The sequence below is a fragment of the Hemitrygon akajei genome, unplaced genomic scaffold (assembly GCF_048418815.1).
Source record: "Hemitrygon akajei unplaced genomic scaffold, sHemAka1.3 Scf000057, whole genome shotgun sequence".
Classification (NCBI taxonomy): Eukaryota; Metazoa; Chordata; class Chondrichthyes; order Myliobatiformes; family Dasyatidae; genus Hemitrygon; species Hemitrygon akajei.
The window spans coordinates 738,627-764,490 of NW_027331943.1; the positions used below are offsets into that span (position 1 = coordinate 738,627).

The 25,864-nt window shown below is 45.9% G+C and overlaps 1 protein-coding gene and 1 long non-coding RNA gene across 2 annotated transcripts; both read left to right on the forward strand.

Annotated features, from left to right (window-relative positions):
* The first annotated feature begins 10,964 nt into the window (after positions 1-10,964).
* LOC140721555 (uncharacterized) lies at positions 10,965-14,192 on the forward strand. The gene is made up of 3 exons (XR_012097399.1): positions 10,965-11,077; positions 11,180-11,245; positions 14,110-14,192. It is a non-coding gene; the product is annotated as an uncharacterized lncRNA (long non-coding RNA).
* A 1,373-nt stretch (positions 14,193-15,565) lies between these two features.
* LOC140721553 (NACHT, LRR and PYD domains-containing protein 12-like) lies at positions 15,566-24,397 on the forward strand. The gene is made up of 4 exons (XM_073036378.1): positions 15,566-15,838; positions 21,610-21,696; positions 21,852-22,019; positions 24,242-24,397. Exons 1-4 carry the CDS (start codon positions 15,690-15,692, stop codon positions 24,327-24,329), a joined length of 492 nt encoding a protein of 163 aa, XP_072892479.1. The 5' UTR covers positions 15,566-15,689; the 3' UTR covers positions 24,330-24,397.
* The last annotated feature ends 1,467 nt before the right edge of the window (positions 24,398-25,864 follow it).

Below are 25,864 nucleotides of genomic sequence, written 5' to 3' on the forward strand. Positions count from 1 at the left end.
TGAATGGTCAGTTTGTGATCCAGGGGACCGGGCAATGTGCGTCACAAGGGAACAGCCAGTCTGTGACCCAGGGGATTTGACACTGTGTGTCTCAAGGTAATAGTCAATGTACAACCCACGTGTCCGAACAGTGTGATCTAGCGGATTGGACAGTATATAATCCAATGGCTGGTCTGTGAGTGACACAGGTGACTGGAAACTTTGTGATATTTGCTTGTGGGAGATAGTCACAGTGATATTTACCAGTTTCACCAGACACTGTTTCATTAAGTTTCTCTGGTCAGCCGTTTGTTCAACTACGACGTACAAGCGGGAGGGCATCAGCCAGTGAGAACAGCGAGAAGACGTTAACAGCGAGAAGAGTTTAGACTCACATCCCCCTCTGGTGTTCCCCTCCCCCTGTCTTTCTCCCTAGGCCACCCGTCCCATGATCCTTTCCCTTCTCCAGCTGTGTATCCCTTTTTCCAATCAGCTTTCCTGCTCTTAGCTTAATCCCTCCCCCTCCTGTCTTCCCCTATCATTTGGATATGTCCCTCCCCCTCCCACTTTCAAATCTCTTACTATCGTTTCTTACAGTTAGTCCTGATGAAGGGTCTCGGCCCGAAACGTCGACTGTTCTTTTTCCTATAGATGCTGTCTGGCCTGCTACGTTCCACCAGAATTTTGTGTGTGTTACAGGGAGTTAGGAAGGAATTTGAGAAGCAGGACCATAAAGGTAGTGATCTCGGGATTACTGCCTGTGCCACAGGACAGTGAATATAGGAATTCAATGAGGTGGAGGATAAATCCGTGTATGAGGGCTTGGAGCAGGGATTCAGATTTCTGGATCATTGGGACCTCTTTTGGTGCAGGCATGGCCTGTACAAAAAGAACGGGTTGCGCGATTCCCAGAGGGACAAAAAACCTAGCCGGAGATATTAGCTGAGGGAGAGTTTAAATCGAACTGAAGGAACTGAAGAGGCGGAGGAAAAGGCGGTTGGCTCACAAATAGAGAAAGATTGTAGACAGTGCGAAGAGGAGGGTAAGCTGGTGATACAGAAGGAATGCGCTCAGACCGATGGTTTGAGATTTGTCCATTTTAATGCAATGAGTATTATGAAGAAAGCGGATGAGCTTAGAGCGTGGATCAGTACTTGGAATTGTGATTTTGTGGCCATGACGGAGACTTGGATGGCTCAGGGGCAAGAATGGTTACTCCGAGTACCAGGCTTTAGATGTTTCAGAAAGGACAGGGAGGGAGTCAAAAGAGGTGGGGGCGTGCCACTGTTGATCACAGAAAGTGTCACAGCTACAGAAAAGGTGGGCGTCATGGAGGTATTGTCTACGGGGTCTCGGTGGGTGGAAGTTACGAACAGGAAGCGTTCAGTAACTCGACCAGGTGTTTTTTTTTATACACCACCCAATTGTGACAAGGACATCGAGGACCAGATAGGAAGGCAGATTCTGGAAGGGAGTAATAATAACAGGGTTGTTGAAGTGTGAGATTTTAATTTCCCAAATATTGATTGGCATCTCCCTAGATTGAAGGGTTTTGACGGGGTGGAGTTTGTTAGGTGTGTTCAGGAAGGTTTCTTGACACACTATGTAGATAAGCCTACAAGAGGAGTGACTGTATGTGATCTGGTATTGGGAAATGAACCTGGTCAGATGTCACGTCTCTCAGTGGGAGAGCATTTTGGAGATAGAGATCACAATTCTATCTCCTTTACCACAGATTGGACAGGGATAGGAACAGATAAGTTAGGAAAGCGTTTATTTAGAGTTCTGGAAAATATGAAACTATCAGGCAGGAAATTGGAAGCATCAATTGGGAACAGATGTTCTTAGGGAAATGTACGGCAGAAATGTATCAATCTTCAAGGGATATATGCGTGGGGTTTTGCATAGGTCCGTTCCAATGAGACAGGGAAAGGATGCTTGGGTGCAGGATCCGGTGTGCACAAAGGCTGTTGTAAATCTAAACAAGGAAAGAAGAGCTTACGAATGGTTCAAACAACTAAGTAATTATAGGAAAGAAAAGTAAAGCTTACAAAAGGTTCAGAGAGCTAGGTAATGTTTGAGATCCAGAAGATATTAAGGCTAGCAGGAAGGGTAGCGTTGCAGCTATATAGGACCCCAGTCAGAACCCACTTGGAGTATTGTGCACGGTTCTGGTCGCCTCACAACAGGAATGACGTGGAAACCACAGAAAAGATGTTGCCTGGGTTGGGGAGCATGCCTTTTGAGATTATGTTGAGTGAATTCGGCTTTTTCTACTTGGAGCTACGGAGGATGAGAGGTGACCTGATAGAGGTGTATAAGATGAAGAGTGGCTTTGATCGTGTAGATAGCCAGAGTCTTTTTCCCAGTGTTGAAATCGCCAATGGGAGGGCCACAGTTTTAAGCAGCTTGGAAGTAGGTACAGAGAAGATGTCAGGGGTAAGTGTTCTTTTACGCAGAGAGAGGTGGGTGCATGGAATGGGGTGCCCGCGGTGGTGGTGGAGGCGGTGGCGAATACGATAAGGTCGTTTAATAGACTTTTTGATAGGTACACGGAGATTCGAAATATAGAGGGCTATGGGTAACCCTAGGTAAATTCTAAGGTAAGAACATATTCGGCACCCCGTTGTGGGCGGGTATTGTGCTGTAGGATTTCTATGTTTCTACCGCGTAGTCATTGTCTATCCTATTCTTTGTCTGGGAGTGGATGTGTGCAGTCACCGGTTTATCGGGATGGTCATCTGGCAGGAAGTAAGGTTCATAATAACCAGCACAGTCCCGCTCCAGCGTCAGCCAGCGTCTCGGCTCCATTGCATCCATCCAGTCTCCATCAGTTCTGTTAAACTCCGCGGTCTGATGTTCATTTTTAGAAGCTTCTTGAATGACGCATGGCTCCGGGGTTGTACCTCCAATGGGTTTCTTTTTTTATTCCTCACTTTTCTTGCTTAGTAGGATATTTTTTATTCACAAACATTTTAATACAAGATAATTTCTTCTTTTTTGAGGCATTGTAAGAATGTAAGCGTTGTTACTTCGATGTACTTGTTCTAGTTTTAATAATAATAATAATAATAATAATAATAATAATAATAATAATAATAATAATAATAATAATAATAATAATAATAATAATTTGAAAAGAAACATCCTGCTCAACTCTAAATCACGGTAGTATAACCTGCAATTCATCATTTATTTCAGGTTGCAAAATTCAGGTACGGAAAGTATTCAAGAGATTTTTACCAGACAAATTATCGACAGAAGATGATCGGGACACGGGAAGCAACACATCAACGCAGGGTCGGATTGAAAGCAATGTCCCAGTTGAATGCAGTTCCACCGCAGAGGACAGAGATCAGAGTCAGCTAAGAGAGAGTGATGTAGGAGACACTGATCAGGACCCTGGAATCGGCACAAGTGGGGTCACTGCCTGTCAGCTCGGAAGCTCATTGAACACGGAATTGTCAAGTCCCCAACAAGAAGCGGGTGAGTGATATACGAGGGTGATGTGGTCGCAGAATGAGGTTCCTTGTTTGAGGTTGGTCAGTTGGTTAAGGGGGAAATGTGTGGGTGTGATGCATGTGTTGTAGTGGGATAAACGTTTCCCCACTACAGGAAAAGTTGTACATGTTCTTAGGGTTCCCAGGATGGGTAGTCGGGCATATGGAGCTATACGGACGAAGAGTGTACTTCTGGGATGTGATTAAAGGGACATGTAGCCTCCTGGATACAGAGAGTATCTTTGTGAAGAGAGTATTATTGACAATCTCAGCATTTATTGCTCATCCAAAATTGAACTGGGTGCGTAATTGGAGTGGGAGGGTACAGATTCTGGCAAATATGGTCCTTTTAGTAACGTATTTCCCAGATTATTGTTGGGTAGATTTTAAGGCCAGTGTTGGAGATTAGGCGATAATCCGCGTTTGTAGCTGAATGCGGGAGTTTCGATACAAAATGGCTTGCTGCGTGTGGTGAGAGCGTTGGAGACGTGATAATTTGGGTTAGTATCTGCTTTCTTCTTTTCATATTCGCATTCGCAGAGTCTAGAGTCTCTGCCATTCTGGCACAGTGGGACGAATTTGGACTGTACGAACTGACGAAGTACTACAGGAACAGGCTGGAACAAGCAATAGAAGAAGGGGTGAAAACACTCAGATGTATGTCGTCACAGGAGGGACATTTCCATGCAGAAGAACATGAGGTGAGTGTATTTAGATAATTATCGCAGAACAGCTTATATCAGGGGGAATAGTGATCAAAATTATTCCCCTACACATTCTAGGAGTTCTATATGGCAATATTTGATTTCCGAATTGTCTAGAGCAGACCAGACCTCAGCCACGACGCCCATTCAGGTGGGGAGCAGTAGAACGACTTCTCAAAGCTGGTGTATTTACCAATGTGGCATAACAACAGTGTCTGCACATCCGGACTGTTCAGCAGGCAGTCTATTTAAAACTATCTTCGCATCTTATCAGGGCAATCGGTAAAGTTCGGCTGACTCGCTGGCTTCATTGCAGCCACTGAGGGACGGAACTCCAGCCGCGATACCAGCTGTTGCCTCCATCTGAGTTCGCAAATGACTCATTGGGTGACATTCTTGGGGGACATAGAGAAGTAGAGCACCTCAACAATCTTCCCTACCACTACCATCCGTGTACCTGTACAACATCATCGAAGCCCTTTCCTACACCTGCCATTCGTATACAAGTACAGCACCATTGAGAGTGTCCCTATGCCTACCATCCGTGAAACTGTACAGCACCATATCACAGCCTTCCCCATCTCTACCAATCGACAGATTTCCCTAAACCATCTGTGTACCTGTATAACACCCTCGACAGCCTTCCCTACGTACAACCGTGTACCTGTACTGCAGCATCGACAGCTTTCCCTGCACCCATCCTGTATCTCTACCGCATCATCGACAACTTCCTTGCATGTACCATCCGTGTACCTGTATAGCAACATGGACAGCCTTCCCTACCTACGATCCATGTACCATTACAGCACCATCAACAGCCTCCCCTATACTTGTCCAAGTACCCGTACAGCACCATCGACAGCCTTCCCAACACCTACCCTCTACGTACATGTACGTACCATACACTGCCTTTCCTACATCTGCCATACTTGTACCTACACAACACAATCGACAGGCTTCCCTATACCTACCATTCTTGTAACTGTACAGCACCATCGAGAGCCTTCCCTACACCAATCCGTGTGCCTTACAGCTCCACCGACAGTATTACCTATCTCTACCATCCTTGTACCTGTGCAGAACCATCGACAGTCGTCCCTATGTCTACAATCCGTGTACGAGTACAGCACTAACGATAGCCTTCCCTACCCCCATCCGTAGCTATTATAAACTTTGAAACTGAACTTGTTTGCACCACTTGTGCTGGCAACTTATTTCAAACTCCCACGCTCCACTGAGTGAATCAATTTCCGCTCCTGTTCTCCTTAAACTTCTTACCTTGTTTTCCCTTAAACCATGATATTTAGCTGCAATGCCACTGGACCTCAATGCAAAAAGCTTGCATGCATTTAATTTATCTGTGCCTTATGTTGTCATCCGTCTGTCTCGAAGGGCTATGGTGTGTGCAATATGGGCCTATACATTAGTGTCGCTGTGAGCAGCGGCACTGGAGTGACCTCTCCAGGGTACAAGCCAGGTGTAGAGTTCCGGTCGTCAAGATCCCACTCTTGGCCTCTTCGCTGCGGACAACGGAAAGCGATGCAATTCGTTTGGAACCAGCTTGGCTACAGGAACACGCTGGAAGGTCGTCCAGTCACGTCCAGGCGCTGTCGGGGCCCCACTCCGATTATTCTGTCTGTGTTTATTCCCATAGCCTCGGTCACTCTGAAGCTGCCTCTAAGACAGTGGGGCTACTTACCTACTTACCTATAGCTAGGGACCTTTCATTCTGGTTTTTATTTTATCTGTAGGTAAGTGATCATAACTGCACACAGTCCTCCAAGTAAGGCATCCCCAAGGTCGTATGCAACTTAAACATCCTATCTCCTGTAATCAATACTTTGATTTATGAAGACCAATGTGCCAAAAGCTTTCTTAATGACCCTATATAACTACGTTGCCACTTTCAACTAATTATAGACCTGTATTCTCAGATACTTTTCAGGTAACACACTCCTCTGTGCCCTGTGCCTTACCGTTCACTGTGTAAGACTTAGCCACTACTGAAGTGAAACCTCGCAGTTAACTGTATTAAATTTCCATTTGTCCTTTATCCAGCTGGTCCAGATCTCACCGAATGCTCTGATGGTTTTCCTCGCTGTCCACTGCACTCCAAAGTCGTTGCGTGACCCGCAACTTTGCAGATGCAGCTAACCATGTGATCATCTAGACAGTTGATATAAATGTCTATCATCTACGAGTCCAGCACCTACCCCTGAAACACTCCACCAGATATATGTCTCCATTCAGTGAGGCAAACATGTGCTCCCACTCTCTGGCTTCTCCCACAAAGGTAGTGTCTAATCCAATTTACAACCTCATATTGAATGCCCAACAACTGATAATTTTTGATCAACCTCCGATTCGGGACCTTACCAAGTGCCTTGCTAAAGTCCATTTAGAGAACCTCCATGCCTTCGTCAACTTTCCTGGCACCTTCCACCAAAAACTAAGCTTCATTAGACACGACCTACCACGCATGAATCCATGCTGACTATCCTTAGTTACTCCACCTGTGGCCGAATACTTATATATCGAGTTCCAATACTTACATACTTATATAAATAAATACTAATATACTTATATTCCAAATACTTATATATAACTTCCAATAACTTTCCAACTACTGTTGTCAGGCTCTCTGGCCTATAATTTTCTGTTTTAATTCTCGAGCCTTTCTGGAATAGACGAACGCCACTGGCTAACTTCCAACCATCTGGTAACTAACCTATCACTAAGGATGATTTAAATATCTCAGACAGGTATCAAGCAATTACTGCACTTGCCTCCCGCAGGGTCTGAGCGACCACCTTGTCAGGCCTTGGGGAGTAATCCACACCAATTTGCCGCCAAACAGCAAACACCTCCTCCTGATCTGTATGGAATTCGTGATGTTTTATCTTGCATGGATAGACTCCGTGTCCTTCTCCCGAGTAAATCCAGATGCAGAAATGCATTTAAAATCTTTCCCATCTCGTTTGGCTCCAAGTACGAATTAGCAATGTGATATTGCAGAACGCGAAATTTGTATTTGCTCAATTTTGTCCAGTGCTATCCTTTTGCTCTTGACATATCAGTAGAATCGCTTTGGATTCTCCATCATCGTGTATGCTAAGGCAAGCTCTTGAGTCCTTTTAGCCCCTCCCCAATTTCTTTTTTAGTATTTTTTGCATTTCAATACTCCATAATCACCCCATTGTTTTCCAACCAGCCTACACCTGCAATGCATCTCCATTTGTTATCAACCAGGGCCTCAATATCGCTTGAAAACCAAGATTGAAAGCCAATCTTGAAAACCCAGATTCCCGAACTTGTTATATTCACATTATACGCCAGTAGGTATATGATGATAGCTTTGATAGCTTTGTGCTATCAAAATGTCACTTCTGACATCACCCACTTATCTGGTACCAGAAACCAGCCTGTCCTAAACGGCACTTGCGAGATCATTTCTGAGACCATCAAGATTAGACTGCATCTAGTTTAGAATAACTTAGCATCGCAAACCACGGACCAGGCAGATCATTTTGCATATTTACTGTGAACCTAATGGCAGAGTGGTCACTAGATGCAAAGTGCTCCCCTACACAAATTTCTGGCATCTGTCCTGTCTCTTTCACCAATAGTAGATCAAGTAACGCACACTCTCTCATTGGGATATATGTGAGCTGATTAATAAAAATAAACTTTCCTGATCGTATTTGGCAAACTCTATCGCATTTAATCCTTTTAGAATTTGGGAGACCCAGTCAATAAATGGAAAAAGCTAAAGTATCGGAATTCATCGATTCCCTGAATTCATCGTCCTTTCCTTCTATACTTATTGAATTGAGATGTCGGCTCTTCAGGACAATGTTCACCTAATGCTCAACCTTTTGATGCCTAACTTTGTCTGGATTTTTAACGACATAATCTCTCCACTATCTGGCCCGGCACTCTGGTTTCCACCCCTCTGCAACACCACATTGAACACACTCTACCCTCCAACACATCGCACCTCGCTCAGAGTTACAGCACGAGGAAACCTTCCTTTATGTTCTATCCAGCCAGCAGTGGGATTAGAAAATTGAGTGCATGACACAAGCGAGTCGCTCTGTTCTCGTTGTGATTCATTGCCGCTGTATGCAATTAATCATGTAAGTGGAGCAATCTGTAAATATCTATGTTCATCTATAAATTCATAATCTGAAGACTTCAGTTTTACTGGTATGGAACTTAAACCTTTCAATCCCTTTCGCAACTCTCTCAGACCCGGTAGCAGTGAAACTGAGGGATTATTTTCCAGTGCAGTGGACCATCAGGAAATTAGGCTGATTTATTACATAATTATTTCCACTATTCATGTTAGGGAAATCATTCCATTTCTCTACTGGTGCCTTTTCTTGGATATCAGCCGTTCTAGTCCCAGTACATCACTAGCTATTTCTCAGAGCAAAGTCCGAGGCCCATCTATTTCATTTGCATCCTCGTCCTTCATTCCATCATAAGGTCTTAAATGTATTTTGGCTGTAGAATATTCAATATTTTAATTCATAATTCCTCAATCAAGAAGCCCATTCTTGCCTTCAGGAAGTGAACTGCATTTTATAGATTGATGGCAAAGTGATAAACATCTCAATCGACATTCCTTCACATTCAGTTGTCTTTACACATCAATCGTAAGACCATGAGACCTGGGAGCAGAAGTAGACCATTTGTCCCGTAACTCTGTATCGCTGATGTCCATCTCTGCTGATTTATTATCCCTCGCCACCCCATTCCCCTGCATCCTCCACGTAGGTTTTGCCAACCTGACTAATCAAGAAACTACCAACCTTCGCTATAAATCTCCCCAATGACTTGGTCTCCACAGCCATCTGTGCCAACGAAGTCTACAGATTCGCTTCCACTGGATAAAGTCGTTTCTTCTCATCTCTTTTCTAAATGGAAGTCTCTCTATTCTGTGGCTGTGTCCTCTGGTTTTACACTTCCTCAATATGGGAAACATCCTCGCTCCATTCCTTATATATTTCACAGGTCTCAATGAGACTCTTCGTACCATGGGCTCATATCATGTTAAGCCTCATGTGAGGTACATTGTCAAAGGCCCACTGAAAACATCAGTGAAATACAACCATTTAATTATGCCTGCATGCAGTTTAATCCGCAGCCCATTGAAATTTTCAGTCGACCACAATAGAGCTTTGCCCCTGTCAAGTGAATACTGGAGTGTACCAGCTAAGGCGCCTCTTTGCTGGTAACTATAAAACAGGCAACACCGCGGCATAAGGCCCTCAGACCAGTCCACGGCAGAGCTTGTCTTCTGCCGAGCCAAACACTGGGGGACAGCACCGACTCCATCCTGGAGGCAGTGTCACATCAGTTCCGAGGTTGAGAACCAGTTTCGACTTCTCTCTCCTCGCTTAAGGTCATATCCGCACTACGACCGCTGTCACGCAGCTCCCCCGCCATCGTCCTCTGTTCTCAACCCAATGAATTAGTGAATAAAACTTGCGGCATACCAGGAAAAGTCACTCGCTATTAGACTGTGAACTGCACGTTGAGCAGTTCCTTGAGGTTCTCCACTAGCGAAATATTCGATGATGGTGTTGCCCAGCATTACGTTAGGTTCTTAATGCATAGAAGGATCTTACAATCATTAGGAATAACGTAGCACCTTTTATTGACCCCGTAGAAGCCGCTGCGACTGAACTCGCCCCCAGCTTACCGAATGCCTGTAACTCTGAATTTGGCCTGTTCCAATTATCTACACTGCAGCTTCTGAAAATTCAGTTATGTTCCCATCTATGTGAGATTTGATCCCACAATACATCTCTTTAACTTCCGCTCTACCCTCCCTTTCCCTTCTTGTTGTCACTCTGCAATTTACTCCGCATTGTTTCCGCATCATTCTGCCATTTCCAACCCCATCGGATATGTGTCTTGGAGCACCGTTCGTTGGATGAAAAAAAGTATCATTCACAGAAATTCTGCCTGCACTAACAATCTAACCCCGCTGCTAAATATGTGGTGAGGGGTTTTATATCAGCAGTAGTTGTGCCAAAAGAAAATATCTAACAGGTCAAATGCAAATTCCTGAATTGTTCAGTCCTACTGATTAAAGCAACGGGTCGATGCGGCAACATAACGGTCATGTCTGTTTGCTTGCATTCACCTTCAGTAAAATGACTTTTTAATTCGATGGCTTAGTTTAGATGAAACCCTGAAGGATGAAATGATAACATTGTGAGAAACGTCTCTAACATATTCAAAATTTGGCAAATATCGGCATCTCTACTGAAGAAATATTTGAAACATGAACCTTATTCCTCTCCCTAAATAACGGACGAACTGCTAAATATTTTCACATTGTGTCGTTTTGTTTTGTATTTCCATCATTGCAGTATTTATTTAATTTTGTACAGATATTTCATAACTCGCTTTGGTAAACGGATGCACTGTTGCTAATCTGACTGATTGAGCAAACAAATCACAAAACCTCTCCCGCTGTGTCGGTAAAGCCTTATTCCGGCACAATATTGACTTGGAATTTCCTTCAGTTTTTCTTCTCTCTGAGTGACAAAGCCCAGTTATTGAGAGGGAGGATGAAGTAGTGAAGTAGACGAAGTGGCATTAACTGTGTCTGTTCAGAAAGCTATTGAGACAATGAGGAGGTGGTTTCTGCCATATCTTCCATGTCTTTTTGTGTGCAACAGAATGAATTCACTGCTTCCCTTTTATAGAAAGTCACTGAACTAACAGAGAAGGGAAACTGGACAGAGAATTTCGGACTCTTCCTCAGTCTGGTGATGGGCAAAGGTTCGCAGACCCGGAGGGCGATGTGGGAATCCTTTGTGAAAATGCGGACTGAGTTACAGAAGTTGGACAAAATACTCAAGGAAATACAAGAGCTCGGTATGTTAAAGACATGCACTGAACACAAAGTCATACAGTACTGAATTATAACAATTTTAATTTACCAACTCTGTTTTCATGAAAGTCTTTTGATTTAAACAGGCCCCGACCCACAGGAAGACATGAACATCTCCCAAGGGTTATCTCAGGTACCCACTCAACTGATAGGTGAGTGATGAAATGCTTGGTTTAAACAGCATCTCAAATATTAGACTGAGGCTTTGCAGAACCTGGGAATCGATTTTATTTTACCATAATCATGTGCTGCGTTCTGGATGCAAGTTACAATTGAAAGAATTTCTCGTTATAATGTATTTTCCACGATTCCAGATGTTGATTCTGCTCACACACAAGAGGAAATCTGCAGGTGCTGGAAATCTGAGCTACACACACACACAGTGCTGGAGGAACTCAGCAGAACAGGCAGCATTTATGGACAATAGCACAGTCTATGTTTCTGGATGTCTGTTGACGGAAGCATATAAATCTTACAGCACAATAGAGTCCCTTCGCTCCACAAAATTGTGCCGCACATATCCTGACTTTAGAAATTACCTAGTGCTACACATAGCCCTCTACTTTATAAGCTCCATCTACCTATCCAAAAGTCTCTTAAAACACCCTGTAGTATCTGCCGCCACCACCGTTGCCGGCAGCCTATTCCAAACACTCGCCATTCTCTGTGTAAAGAAACTTACACCTGATATCTCCTCTGTATCTACTTCCAGGCACCTTAAAACTATGCCCTCTTATGGTAGCCATTTCAGCCCGGGGAGTGGGGTGGTGAAGCTTCTACGCCAGTTATTCTAACCTCAGTGGTTGGGAAATTGTTGGAGTCTATTATTAAAGATGAGGTTTTTGTTATTTGGAAACTAATGATAGAATATTTCGAAGTCAGACTCGTTTCTGTGAAGGGAAATCTTGTCTGACGAATCTGCTTGAGATTTCTAAGGAAATAACAAGTAGGGTGGACAAAGGAGATGCAGTGGATGTCATTTATATGGATTATCAGAAGGCGTCTGATACAAGAGGCTGCTGAACAAGATAAAATCAGATGGCGTTACAGGAAGGTTACTGGCATGGATAGCGGAATGGATGACAGGCAGGAGGCAGGGAGTGGGAATAAAAGGAACCTTTTTCTGTTTGGCTGCCAGCGACTGGTGTCTTTCCTCAAGGGTTAGTATTGGGACCGCTACTTTAAAGATTAATTGTCAATGATTTGGATAATGGAACTGATGGCTTTGTGGCAGGGTTTGCGGATGATACGAAGATAGGTGGAGGGATCGGTAGTTCAATGCGATTGTATCAGGTCACAGACAAGTTAGAAGAATGGGCAAAAAGTGACAGATGGCTACACTGTTGAGAAATGTATGATAATGCATTTTGGTACAAGGAACAATAGTGAAGACTGTTATCTAAATGGGGAGAATGTTTAACATCTGAGTTCAATGTGGCATCATGCTGGAACCAATGTTGAAGGCCGGATGGCATCTTCCTGTTCTGTTCTGTGTTCTATGAAAGTCCTGTGACAGCTGAAATCCTGAACCACCTGCTACCGAAATTTATCGGTATCTGCTCTGTTCTTCACCACCCGAACTGTAATCGGCATGGCTTTCAAACATGTATTTCAAGTCACGAACCAGTAGCATCTCCCCTTTTCCCACTTTCCACAGACGTTGTCTGACCTGTACTCACATCTACACTCCCGTCCTTCTACAGCTGTGCTGCAGAGGGCAGGCCAACATGCTGCATAACGGTGGCGGACTGCAAGGCTCTACAACGGGTAGTCAAAACTGTCCAACGCATCACTGGCACCCCCAGCCTACCTTCCATCAGGGACGTATATACAGAAAGACTCCGGAAAAAGGCCAGGGGCTTCAGGAAGGATCCCCACATCCTGCCTATGGGGTGTTTGCCGCTCTATCATGAGGGAGGAAGGATCCCACCTATCCTGCCTATGGGCTGTTTGTCCCTCTCCCCTGAGGGAGGAAGGATCCCACCTATCCTGCCTATGGGCTGTTTGCCCCTCTACCATGAGGGAGGAAGCTACGTAGTATCCACAGCAGGACCACCAGACTCAAAATCAGTTACTTTTCTCAAGCAGTAAGACTGATCAACACCTCTGATAACTAAGCCACCCCTCCACAACTAACAATACCTAGCCACCACCAGCACGGTTTGAAAATTGTCTGTCACAACCACCTGAGGTCAGAGTGACTCCTGTATCGTATATATTTATATTTATTGTGTTTTTCATTGTTTTCTTTATCTGAGTTTCTTGTGCTACATCAGATCCGGAATAACAATTATTTCTTTCTCCACTACTCTTATGTATCTTCAATCTTGTATCTGCTGAGTATTTACAACACATACTCTTTCAGAGACACGAGACTGCGGATCTGCCGTGTCAAACCATTTTCTGGAGGAACTCAGTGAGCTGAGCAGCGTCTGTGATGATGGAAGGTGGGGAGGGGATTTGTCTGCGTTTTGTGTCAAAATGCTGACTATCGCAATCTCCTGAACAAGACAATCACATTTTATCTACCAACAACCCCTACCCACAATGCACGTGCTGATCAACAAAGATACTTTGTGTTTTGAATCAATGACGGGGGGAGGGGAGGGGAAGCTGTGATTCCCCGACCTGTTCCTTTGACAGAATGCCAACTACCCGTTTCTCTAACTCCATACGCCACATCAACAATGGGCTTTCAATGTTTCTTCCACAGGAACAATGATATCTCTGACCGCAGTGAGAGGTTGTCCAGTACGCGACAGTCGGGGTCAGTAAACTTCCAGGGAAATCCTGACCTTCACAGCACAGTTAATGTGGAAATGTGATGATCTGGTGTTTATCTAGACCAGGGCTCTCTGTCCAGTCACCGGACTGTTAATCGAATTTACTTTACTGTACGAACATTAATTGATGAGTTCAATTAATGCAATAGCTTTGAGCAAGTCTTGTGTACTAAAATTACTGAGTTCTGAGGTGAGGCATCTAACAGTTTGTCTGCTGTCTGTTCCCATTGAAGATGTTCAACAGAAACACAAGGAGACTCTGCGGGCACAAACTGAAACACTGAGAATGAACACGATCCTGATGAGGGAGAAGGTGCAGGTTTTCCAGCTGGTTGATCGATACGCTGAGCTCACAGTCATTTCTACTTTTCGAGATCGGAGACTGGTGGAACATGAGCTGCTGGCAAGAAGCAGAGACCACGAGGAGTGGAGAGAGAAACATCCCGATGTAGAACTGAAAACAATCCGGATGTAACAGTTGTTCCAGAGCAGCTTTTTACGGAATAACTCAAAATCTGGGAGCTCGGCAGCAGTGGCCGGAGTCTCGGGGATCGGGAAAACAACAATGGTACAAAAGATTGTTTATGACTGGGCCACAGGGAAAATATATCAGCAATTCCAGTTTGTCTTCAGTTTCAAATTCCGGGATTTAAACTCCATTAACTGCAGAATAAACCTGAAAGAACTGATTCTGGATCAGTATCCTTACTTTGGGAATATCCTGAGAGAGGTCTCGAAGAACCCAGAGGGATTGCTGTTTATATTTGATGGTCTGGATGAATTCAATGACAAAATAGATTTTTCTGACAGTCGGAGAGACACAGAACTTCGGTCAACATGCACAGATCCTGAAATCAAGTGCAAGGTTTCTGACATTGTGTACAGTTTAATCCAGCACAAGCTGCTCCAAGGGTGTTCAGTGCTGGTGACCACCCGTCCCACTGCGTTACATTTATTGGAAAAGGCAGAGATCAGTGTCTGGGCTGAAATCGTTGGATTTGTTGGTGAGGAATGGAAGGAGTATTTCATCAGGCATTTTGATGATCAGACGGTGGCGGCAGCTGTTTTCAAACACGTGGAGGAGAACGAGATCCTGTACACCATGAGCGACAACCCCTCCCACTGCTGGATCCTCGCTCTGGCACTGGGCCCCTTCTTCACACAAAGAGTCAGGGACACGCAGCGAGTTCCTAAGACCATCACCCAACTATATTCCTACTATATTTACAACATCCTGAAAAACCATGGCCGTGAGATTAAGAACCCCCGTGATGTGTTACTCAGTGTTGGTCAGATGGCCTTCAGAGGAGTGACCCAGAGGAAGATTGTGTTTACAGATGGAGATTTGATCAACAACAATCTTCAGCCTTCCCAGTTGCTGTCCGGGTTCCTTTTGGGGAGGGACGATTCTGCCCAGAGCGTGGTATACACATTTCCACACCTCACCATCCAAGAGTTTGTAGCTGCACTCGCACAATTCCTGAATCCACATCCCAGGGATATCATGAAATTCCTCACTGAAGCCCAGAACACGACCGATGGGCGATTTGAGGTATTCCTCCGTTTTGTTGCTGGCCTCTCCTCCCCAATGACAGCTTGGTGTCTGGAGGAGCTTCTGGGTACATTTCATCATGAAACAACCTGCCGGGTGATTGACTGGGTGAAGGAGAAGGTTAAACGCCAGAGTAGAAACACAGGGAGTGAAGCTGGTAAAAGGAGCCTCCTGAACACATTGCACTACCTGTTTGAGTCTCAGAATCGTGGACTGGCTCAGTCCGCACTGGGATCTGTGGAAACACTTTCATTCAGCAGAATGTCACTGACCCCGTCTGACTACACGGTCTTGTCTCATGTCATCGGACTCTGTGATACAATGAAACGTCTCGTACTGGAGAACTGCCACATTCAGTGCGAAGAGATCCAGCGGCTGGGACCCGGGCTGCACAAGTGCCAGGAGTTGAGGTAACTTGATTAATCTCTCACTCTGAACTGTGAAACAGTTCCAATGCGTTGTTTCAATGTAAAGGCATTTGGGTTTAACTGTGATAAATTAGATTGTGAAGAATTGTGACAAATGCCAGGGGATCGGTCAGTAATACCCCAATAATAGAACCACAGAAACATAGAACACTACAGCACAGTACAGGCCCTTCAGTCCTCCATGTTGGGCCGACCCATATAATCCTTAAAAAAGTACTAAACCCACACTACCCCATAACCATTTTTCTTTCATCCATGTGTCTGTCCAAGAGGCTCTTAAATACCCCTAATGTTTTAGCCTCCACCACCATCCCTGCCAAGTCATTCCAGGCACTCACAACCCTCTGTGTAAAAAACAACTTACCCCTGATGTCTCCCCTAAGCTTCCCTCCCTTAATTTTGTACATATGCACTCTGATGTTTGCTACTGGTGCCCTGGGTAACAGGTACTGACTATCCACCCTAGCTATGCCTCTCATAATCTTGTAGATTTCTATCGTCCCCTCTCATTCTTCTACGCTCCAAAGAGAAAAGTCCCAGCTCTGCTAACCTTGCTTCATGTGACTTGTTCTCAAAACCAGGCAACATCCTGGTAAATCTCCTCTGCACCCTCTCCATAGCTTCCACAACTTTCGTATAATGAAGTGACCAGAATTGAACACAATACTCTAAGTGCGGTCTCACCAGTGATTTGTAGCATTGCAACATGACCTCTCTACTCTTGAACTCAATACCCCTGTTATTGAAACCTAGCTTCCCATAGACCGTCTTAACTACCCTGTCAACCTGTGCAGCGACCTTGAGGGATGTATGGATTTGAACCCCAAGGTCCCTTTGTTTATCCACACTCTTAAATGACTGACCATTAATCCTGTACTCAGTTTTCTGGTATGTCCTTCCAAAATGCATCACCTCACTCTTGTCCGGATTGATCTCCATCTGCTATTTTTCTGCCCAACTCTGCAGCCTGTCTATATCCTCTTGTAACCTTCATCAACCTACAGTTTCATCCACAACTCCTCCAATCTTCCTGTCATCCGCAAACTTACACACCCATCCTTCCGCCTCTACATCCAGGTCATTTATAAAAATCACAAATAGCAGGGGTCCCCGGACAGATCCCTGCGGCACTCCACTAGTCACCGACCTCCAGGCAGAATACTTTCCTTCCACGGCTACCCTCTGTTTTCTTTCTTTAAGCCAACTTTTTATCCAAACAGCCAGGGTTCCACTTATTCCATGCCTCATGACTTTCTGGATGAGTCTCTCATGAGAGACCTTGTCAAATGCCTAGTTAAATACCATGTAGAGCACATCCACTTCCCTACCCTCATCAATTTCTTTTGTTACCTCTTCAAAAAACTCAATCAGGCTCGTGAGGCACGATTTTCCATTCACAAAGCCATGTTTACTATCCATGAGTAGACTGTACTCCAAATGCTCGTAGATCCTATCCTTAAGAGTCCTTTCCAGTAGTTTGCAGACCACCGACGTAAGACTCACCGGTCTATAGTTCCCAGGTTTCTCCCTATTACCTTTTTTACACAAGGGAACTACATTTGCCATTCTCCAGTTCTCCGGCACTTCCCCTGCAGCCAAAGAGGATTCAAAGGTCATAGCGAATGCTCCTGCGATCTCTTCTCTGAATTCCCACAAAAACCTGGGGTGTATCATATCCGGCCCTGGGAATCTATTAATCTTAATATTTTTAAGAAGATCCAGCACTTCTTCTTCCTTAATCTCTACATTGTCCAGCACACAGTCCTGCTCTACTTCGACCTCATCCTGATCAAGATCCTTTTCACTTGTGAATACTGAAGCAAAGTATTCATTTAGGACCTCCCCAACCTCCTCCGCTTCCAGGCACATGTTGCCCTCTTTATCCTTTAGCGGTCCCACCTTCGTTTTCGTCATCCTCCTATTCTTCACCTACACATAGAACGCCTTGGGGTTATCCTAAATCCTACATGCCAAGGCCTTCTCATGCCCCCTTCGAGTTCTCCTAAGTCCTTTCTTTAGCTCTTTCGTGGCTACCCTATATTTCTCATGAGGCCCTCCTACTTCCTGCTTCTTATATCTAACATATGCTACCTTTTTCCTCTTGAGGAGTTGCCTCACATGTTTCGTCAGCCACGGTTCCCTTTTCCTACCATTTTTTCCTTGCCTCCGTGGGGCAAACCTATCCTGAACCCAGCTCAAGTTTCCCTAAACTTCTATCATTTTACTTCTGTGCTTTCCCCTTTGAACATCTGCTTCCAATTTACTCTCGCTAGTTCCTTCCTCATCCCTTCAAAGTTAGCCCTTCCCCAGTTAAGCACTTTACCATTTTGTTTGATGTTGCCCTTTTCCACAGCTATGCTGAAGCTAACGGGGTTGTGAACACTCTCACCATAATGCTCCCCAACCAAGAAGTCTGTCATCTGACCAGGTTCATTACACAGAACTAGATCCAGGATAGCCTCTCTTCTCGTCGGCTGATCCACATACTGTGTCAGGAATCCTTCTTAAACACACTTGAGAAATTCAGCCACATCTATCCCCCTTGCACTCAGGAGGTGCCAGTCAATAAGAGGGATGTTGAAATCACCCAAAACTACTACCCTGTATTTCCTGCACCATTCTAAAATTTGCCTGCTTATCTGCTCCTCGGTGTCCCGAGGGCTATTTGGGGGCCTATAGCCTACTCCCAGCACAGTGATTGATCCCTTCCTATTTCTGACTTCCACCTAGACTGACTCCGTGGACACTCCTTCTGCAGCGTCCTCCCTTTCTATAGCCGTGATACTATCCCTGACCAGCAATGATACTCCCCCACCCTTTTCTACCTCCCATCCTATTCCTTTTAAAAACACCTGAACCCCGGGACCTGCAATGTCTGCAGTGAGATGCTGAAGATGTTCTATAGGTCAGTTGTGGAGAGCGCCCTCTTCTTTATGGTGGCGTGTTGGGGAGGCAGCATTAAGAAGAGGGACGCCTCACGTCTTAATAAGCTGGTAAGGAAGGCGGGCTCTGTCGTGGGCAAAGTACTGGAGAGGATAACATCGGTAGCTGAGCGAAGGGCGCTGAGTAGGCTACGGTCAATTATGGAAAACCCTGAACATCCTCTACATAGCACCATCCAGAGACAGAGAAGCATTTTCAGCAACAGATTGCTATCGATGCAATGCTCGTCAGACAGGATGAAGAGGTCAATACTCCCCAATGCCATTAGGCTTTACAATTCAACCGCCAGGAGTAAGATATGTTAAAGTGCCGGGGTTGATTGTATTTAATGTATTTAAGTAAACTACTTAAGAACTTTTTAAAAGCTATTATTAATGCTTTTTGAGAGAGTGATTTAGATGCATATCATATTTTTACTGAGTTAAGTATTGTATGTAATTAGTTTTGCTACAACAAGTGTATGGGACATTGGAAAAAATGTTGAATTTCCCCATGGGGATGAATAAAGTATCTATCTATCTATCTATCTATCATCATCTAATCCTGCTCTTCCTCCAACCAAGTTTCAGTAATGGCCACAACATCGTAGTTCCATGTACTAATCCATGCTCTAAGTTCATTCACCTTGTTCCTAATACTCCTAGCACTGAAATAAACACATTTCAACCCCTTTAGCTGGCTACAATTACGTTAAGTCCCCTGCCTGTCCTTCCTCATCAACTCTGAACTCTTAGCATCATGCCCTTGTCCTTCTACCTTAATCCCTGCACTCACATTCTGATTCCCACCCCCCTGCCAATCTAGTTTAAACCCTCCCCAACAGCTCTATCAAACCTGCCCGCCAGGATATTGGTCCCTCTGGGATTCAAGTGCAACCCGTCCTTTTTGTACAGGTCACATCCGCCCCAAAAGAGGTCCCAATGATCCAGAAATTTGAATCCCTGGCCACTGTTCCAATCCCTCAGCCACACATTTATCCTCCAGCTCATTCTATTCCTATTCTCATTGTCGCGAGGCACAGGCAGTAATTCCGAGATTACTACCTTTGAGGTCCTGCTTTTCAACTTCCTTCCTAACTCCCTGTAGTCTTCTTTGAGGACCTCTTCTCTTTTCCTATTATGTCATTGGTACTAATATGTACCACGACCTCTGACTGTTCTCACGCCCACTGCAGGATATCTTGGACGCGATCAGAAACATCTCGGACCCTGGCACCTGGAGATAAACTACCATCCGAGTTTCTTTCCCGCGTCCGCAGAATCGCCTGTCTAAACCCCTGACTATAGAGTCCCCTATCACTACTGCCTTCCTCTTCCTTTCCTTACCCTTCTGAGCCACAGGGCCAGACTCTGTGCCAGAGGCATGGCCACTGTCGCTTCACCCAGGTAGGCTGCACCCAGCTCGGTAGAGAGGGGTACTCTCTAGTACCTGAATCTTCCCCTTCCCACTCCTGACTGTGACCCACTTGCCTGTCTCCCGTTGCACCGATGTGACCACCTCCATTTAACTCCTCTCTATCGCCTCCTCACTCTCCCTGACCAGACGAAGATCATCGAGCTGCAGCTCCAGTTCCCTTACACTGTCCCTCAGGAGTTGCCTCTCGTTGCACCGGATGCAGATGTGGCCTTCCGGGACGCTGGGGGACTCCAGAACCTCCCACATCTGACACCGACCACAGAAAACTGGCCTCACACACATACTACCTCCTTTTGCAATCAACAACCGCCTCACCTCGTCCCGTTACTGCCGAAGCCCGTGGAGCCAAAGCCCTTTCACTCCGCTGCCCGCTGGATATGCTTCCTTCTTTTTAAACTGTCTCTCCCCCAAGGAGGGGAGTGCTCTGTGATTCCTTGTGAAGGGCTGTTCGAGACTTCATCAGATCAGTGAACAACTGCCATTGGTTTAATGACAGAAAATCACATGAATGGCCGTGTTTCTCACGGCTTGTGACACATCCATTGACAATGTTCCTTCTCACTGTTACTGACCGAGACTGACTGCCACAGAGCTTTACACCCTCTTCCCGGTGAGAGACAAGAGAGGATTAGCGGATTGTCCCAGCGAGAGAGAAACAAATAGCTGTGTGAGATTGTCCTCCTCCTGCCCTTCCCTGTGTCTGAGTATTACCATCACTCCTCCGGTGTGACTTCGCTCACTGACCCCATGTGGGCATCTCCTCTCCCGATTGCGCGCCTCAGTTCACACTATCCCTCCCGTTCGATTAACGTTTGCGTACCTTCCTCTATTTGTCTTCCTGTGGGTATCTCCGTCCCGTATTCCTTTTTCCTGAGGAGTCTCTCTTCACCATCATCCACTTCCTGCGGTATCTCTCTTCCCCATGCTCCTTCGTCCTGTGGAAGCTCCTTTTCCCAGCTACATTCCTCCTGTGGGGTATCCTTTCCCATCACTTGTCCCCTGGTGGGAGGTTCTTTCGTCAGCTCCCATGGACAATTTCCTATACACAACTCCTAACTGATCCTTCTCTTCCGACCACCTCAAGTCTTCCTCACTGTGGGACTCTCCGGCCCTGCTCCTTACGATGCTCTCATGTCAGTAACACTTTGAACCATCTGGGAATCGGACAGATTATGTGGAGTTTACAGGGTCACACCGACAGACTAAATTACTGACATTGCGTGAATACCCTGGAGCTGGTCAGTGAGGGACATTGACAGTGATGGGAACTCCGATCATCTCCGATCATTAAACTAAAGGGTTTAATGTTTCCTGAATTATCCGAGAGAGAGAGAGTGAAATTTGCTCAGACCCACGGTTTAAATCATTTTGCTGATCAATTTGTCTGTGTTTAGACTTGGGCGGAATGAACTGGGAGATTCAGGAGTGAAACTGTTGTCAGCGTCTCTGAGGAACCCAGAGTGTAAAATACAGAAGCTGTGGTAAGTACCAGATTGTGGGAGATTGTGTTTACAGTCACTGGGCGTCTGACACTGAACATTAATGTGATCAGTAATTGTGTTAGTAATTAACACTGGGGATTTGTACCGTCTCCTATTTCTCTATCTCCTTCGCCCTGGCTTTCTCTTATCTCCAGGCTGGACAAGGTTGGTCTCACAGATTCTGGTGTCGAGGATCTTGTCATTGCTCTCAGTACAAACCGATCACTGACGGAGCTGATCCTGGGATCAAACTCGCTGACAGACCGATCTATCCCTGCTCTCCGCCGCCTGGTTCTGACACTTCCAAATCTGGCGTGCATCTGGTGAGTGTTTGTGTTAACGTTCAATGTGATAACATATCAGTGGATCCGCGGGTTTTCTGGTGATATTTCTGGTGATAACTTGCAGGATGCTAGGAATAAATTTGTCCCGGTGAGGAAGATAAAGAATGGTAGGGTGAAGGAACCATGGGTGACAAGTGAAGTGGAAAATCTAGTCAGGTGGAAGAAGACAGCATACATGAGGTTTGGGAAGCAAGGATCAGATGGGTCTATTGAGGAATATAAGGTAACAAGAAAGGAGCTTAAGAAGGGGATGAGAAGAGCAAGAAGGGGGGCATGAGAAGGCCTTGGCGAGTAAGGCAAAGGAAATCCACAAGGCATTATTCAATTATGTGAAGAACAAAAGGATGACAGGAGTGAAGGTAGGACCGATTAGAGATAAAAGTGGGAAGATGTGCCTGGAGGCTGTGGAAGTGAGCGAGCTCCTCAATGAATATTTCGCTTCGGTATTCACCACTGAGAGGGAACTTGATGAGGGTGAGGGCAATATGAGTGATGTTGATGTTCTGAAGCATGTTGATATTAAGGGAGAGGAGGTGTTGGAGTTGTCAAAATACATTAGGACGGATAAGTTCCCGGGGCCTGACGGAACATTCCCGAGGCTACTCCATGAGGCAAGTGAAGAGATTATTGCTGAACCTCTGGCTAGGATCTTTATGTCCTGGTTGTCAACGGGAATGGTACCGGAGGATTGGAGGGATGCGAATGCTGTCCCCTTGTTCAAAAAAGGTAGTAGGGATAGTCCAGGTAATTATAGACCAGTGGGCCTTACGTCTGTGGTGGGAAAGCTGTTGGAAAAGATTCTCAGAGATAGGATCTATGGGAATTTAAAGAATCATGGTCTGATCAGGGTAAGTCTGCATGGCTTTGTGAAGGGCAAATCGTGCCTAACAAGCCTGATAGCGTTCCTTGAGGAAGTGACCAGGCATACAGATGAGATAATGCAGTGGATGTGACCTACATGGATTTTAATAAGGCATTTGACAAGGTTCCACACGATAGGCTTATTCAGAAAGTCAGAAGGCATGGGATCCAGGGAAGCTTGTCAAGGTGGATTCAGAATTGGCTTGCCTGCAGAAGGCAATGTGTCGTGGTGGAGGGAGTAAATTCAGATTGTAGGGTTGTGACTAGTGGTGTCCCACAAGGATCTGTTCTGGGACCTCTACTTTTTGTGATTTTTATTAACAACCTGGATGTGGGGGTAGAAGGGTGGGTTGACAAGTTTGCAGACGGCACAAAGTTTGGTGGTGTTGTAGATAGTGTAGAGGATTGTCGAAGATTGCAGTCAGATATTGATAGGATGCAAAAGTGGGCTGAGAAGTGGGAGATGGAGTTCAACCGGAGAGATGTGAGCTGGTACACTTTGGAAGGACAAACTCCAAGGCAGAGTACGAAGTAAATTGCGGGATGCTTGGTAGTGTGGAGGAGCAGAGGGATCTGGGGGTACATGTCCACAGATCCCTGAAAGTTGCCTCACAGGTAGATAGCGTGGTTAAGAAAGCTTATGGGGTGTTAGCTTTCATAAGTCGAGGGATAGAGTTTAAGAAACGCGATGTAATGATGCAGCTCTATAACACTCTAGTTAGGCCACACTTGGAGTACAGTGTCCAGTTCTGGTCGCCTCACTATAGGAAGGATGTGGAAGCATTGGAAAGGATACAGAGGAGATTTACCAGGATGCTGCCTGGTTTAGAGAGTATGGATTATGATCAGAGATTAAGGGAGCTAGGGCTTTACTGTTTGGAGAGAAGGAGGATGAGAGGGGACATGATAGAGGTGTTCAAGATATTAAGAGTAATAGACACAGTGGACAGCCAGCGCCTCTTTCCCAGGGCACCACTGCTCAGTACAAGAGGACATGGCTTTAAGGTAAGGGGAGGGAAGTTCAAGGGGGATATTAGAGGAAGAGTTTTCACTCAGAGAGTGGTTGGTGCGTGGAATGCACTGCCCGAGTCAGTGGTGGAGGCAGATGCACTAGTGAAGTTTAAGAGACTACTAGACAGGTATATGAAGGAATATATGGTGTTATATGGGAGGCAGGGTTTGAGGGTCAGCACAACATTGTAGACGGAACGACCTGTAATGTGCTGTACTATTCTATGTTCTATGTCTGTGAGTCTTGTTGAAACATTAACCCCAGTCCCCTGTCACTGACACTGTTGCGTAATCTGTTTACTTCATCTTTATTCTTTGGTTGGCTTCAGGCTGCGGCACAATCGGTTCAGCGAGACCGGCGAGAAAGAACTGAACTGTGTGCAGGAACCCAGACCCCGATTGGGAGTGATCCTGTGAGCAACCTAGCCCGCGGGATGTGGACATTCCACGGCCTCGCCTTTAACGGCTGTCCTCCCCTTTAATGACCGCGCTTCAGGTTTAACTCCCAACGGTGCTAACAGATCCCGGCTTTAGCCGAGCGCTCTCTGACGTCAGAGGTGATCCCTTAACCACGTGTCTACGTCTCCTGTCCAGGGCTTCTGATTCCGCCGAATGTCCTTGTGCAGGTTATCCAGGGGGATTCTGAGGAATTACACAGACAGGAAGAACCCAGGGCGAGGCTCAATCTGTGACACCATTGTCCCGGGGTGAGATTATCCGGCGGAGAGAATCTCTTTGCTCACTATGCTGAACCCGTGGCGGTGTGGTCGATAAAATGATGTAAAATTGACAAAGACCTCATTTGCGACGCTGAGTCGGCAGCGATTTCGGACACTTGGACACTGCCCGGATGTAAGATTTTATAATCATCGGTTCCCAGAGGCAGGGTGACGGTGAGAAACGGGACTGATTATTCAAACTGTCACTCATTGTTGGCGGTCTGTCAATTGTGCGTGACTCTGAATGAATCGGGAGCAGCTTATATATTCCCGCTCTCCTGCGGGTCACAGAATGTTTAGTTTACACTTGTCTTGATGAAATCAATAAACTGCTGTAACGTTCTGTCCTGGTGTCGGACTTGACATTTATTTGAGGAGAAACAGTGAATTGAGTTTCCTGCTGCCCTGCGCACCTTGTGCAATGCAACAGCGCTCCAGAGCTCCTTACACAGGCTCAGTAACGTCTCACATCCAGACTCAGGAATGTCGGTCTCACAAACACTGGCACTCAAGATCTTGTCCCCCGTCCACACTCCTGCCTACCCTGCGCTGTCGTCGCTGCTGCTCCCGGGCTCTGCTCACTACCCCTCCTGCGATCACCGCGTTCCCCCTCCTGCGCTCTAGTGGCTTGCCCCGCCTGCGCTATCAACGCCTCCCCACACGCGCTGTCTATGCCCCACCCCCTCGCCCGCTGTCCTTGACCCCTGCACCCGTGCCCTCTCCTTCTACACCACTCACGGCTTAAAATGTCCCCGTGCACTGTCTTTGCCCTCCCACGCCCACGCGCTCCACTGCAAACGAGCAAAGACCAGCGAATATCTGAAGTGTGCCCACTAACTTCCCGAATAGGAAAGGGATGAGAGATGAACTCCCAGCAGTAAACACGGGGTGAGGCTCCCCCCGCGCTGTCCCCATCGCACATGACCAGGGTCAGGCACAGGTAGAAGCTCCCACTGCACCGTCACATGACACCCCCACGGGGTCAGACGAGGACTGGAACTCCCTCCACATGATCCCATCACAAAATTACGTCGTCAGGCACAGAGTGAAACCCCGTCCTCATCGTCCCATCACACCCGGTCGGGATCAGACACAGAGTGAAGCTCCCTGCGCACACTTTCATAACAGACTTCTGGGTTCTGATACACTGTGAAGCTCCATCCACAACGTCGCGTCCACACACTCCCGTGGTCGCACAGATTGACCTTCCATCTACACCGTTCAATTACGCCG

Bases quoted from the DNA above. Each gene is read 5' to 3' on its own strand.
- LOC140721553 (XM_073036378.1), top strand. From the start codon at position 15,690: ATGTCACTGACCCCGTCTGACTACACGGTCTTGTCTCATGTCATCGGA. The intron at 15,839-21,609 runs GTAACTTGATTA...GTCTGTGTTTAG, and splicing joins CACAAGTGCCAGGAGTTGAG to ACTTGGGCGGAATGAACTGG. The intron at 22,020-24,241 runs GTGAGTGTTTGT...GGTTGGCTTCAG, and splicing joins CCAAATCTGGCGTGCATCTG to GCTGCGGCACAATCGGTTCA.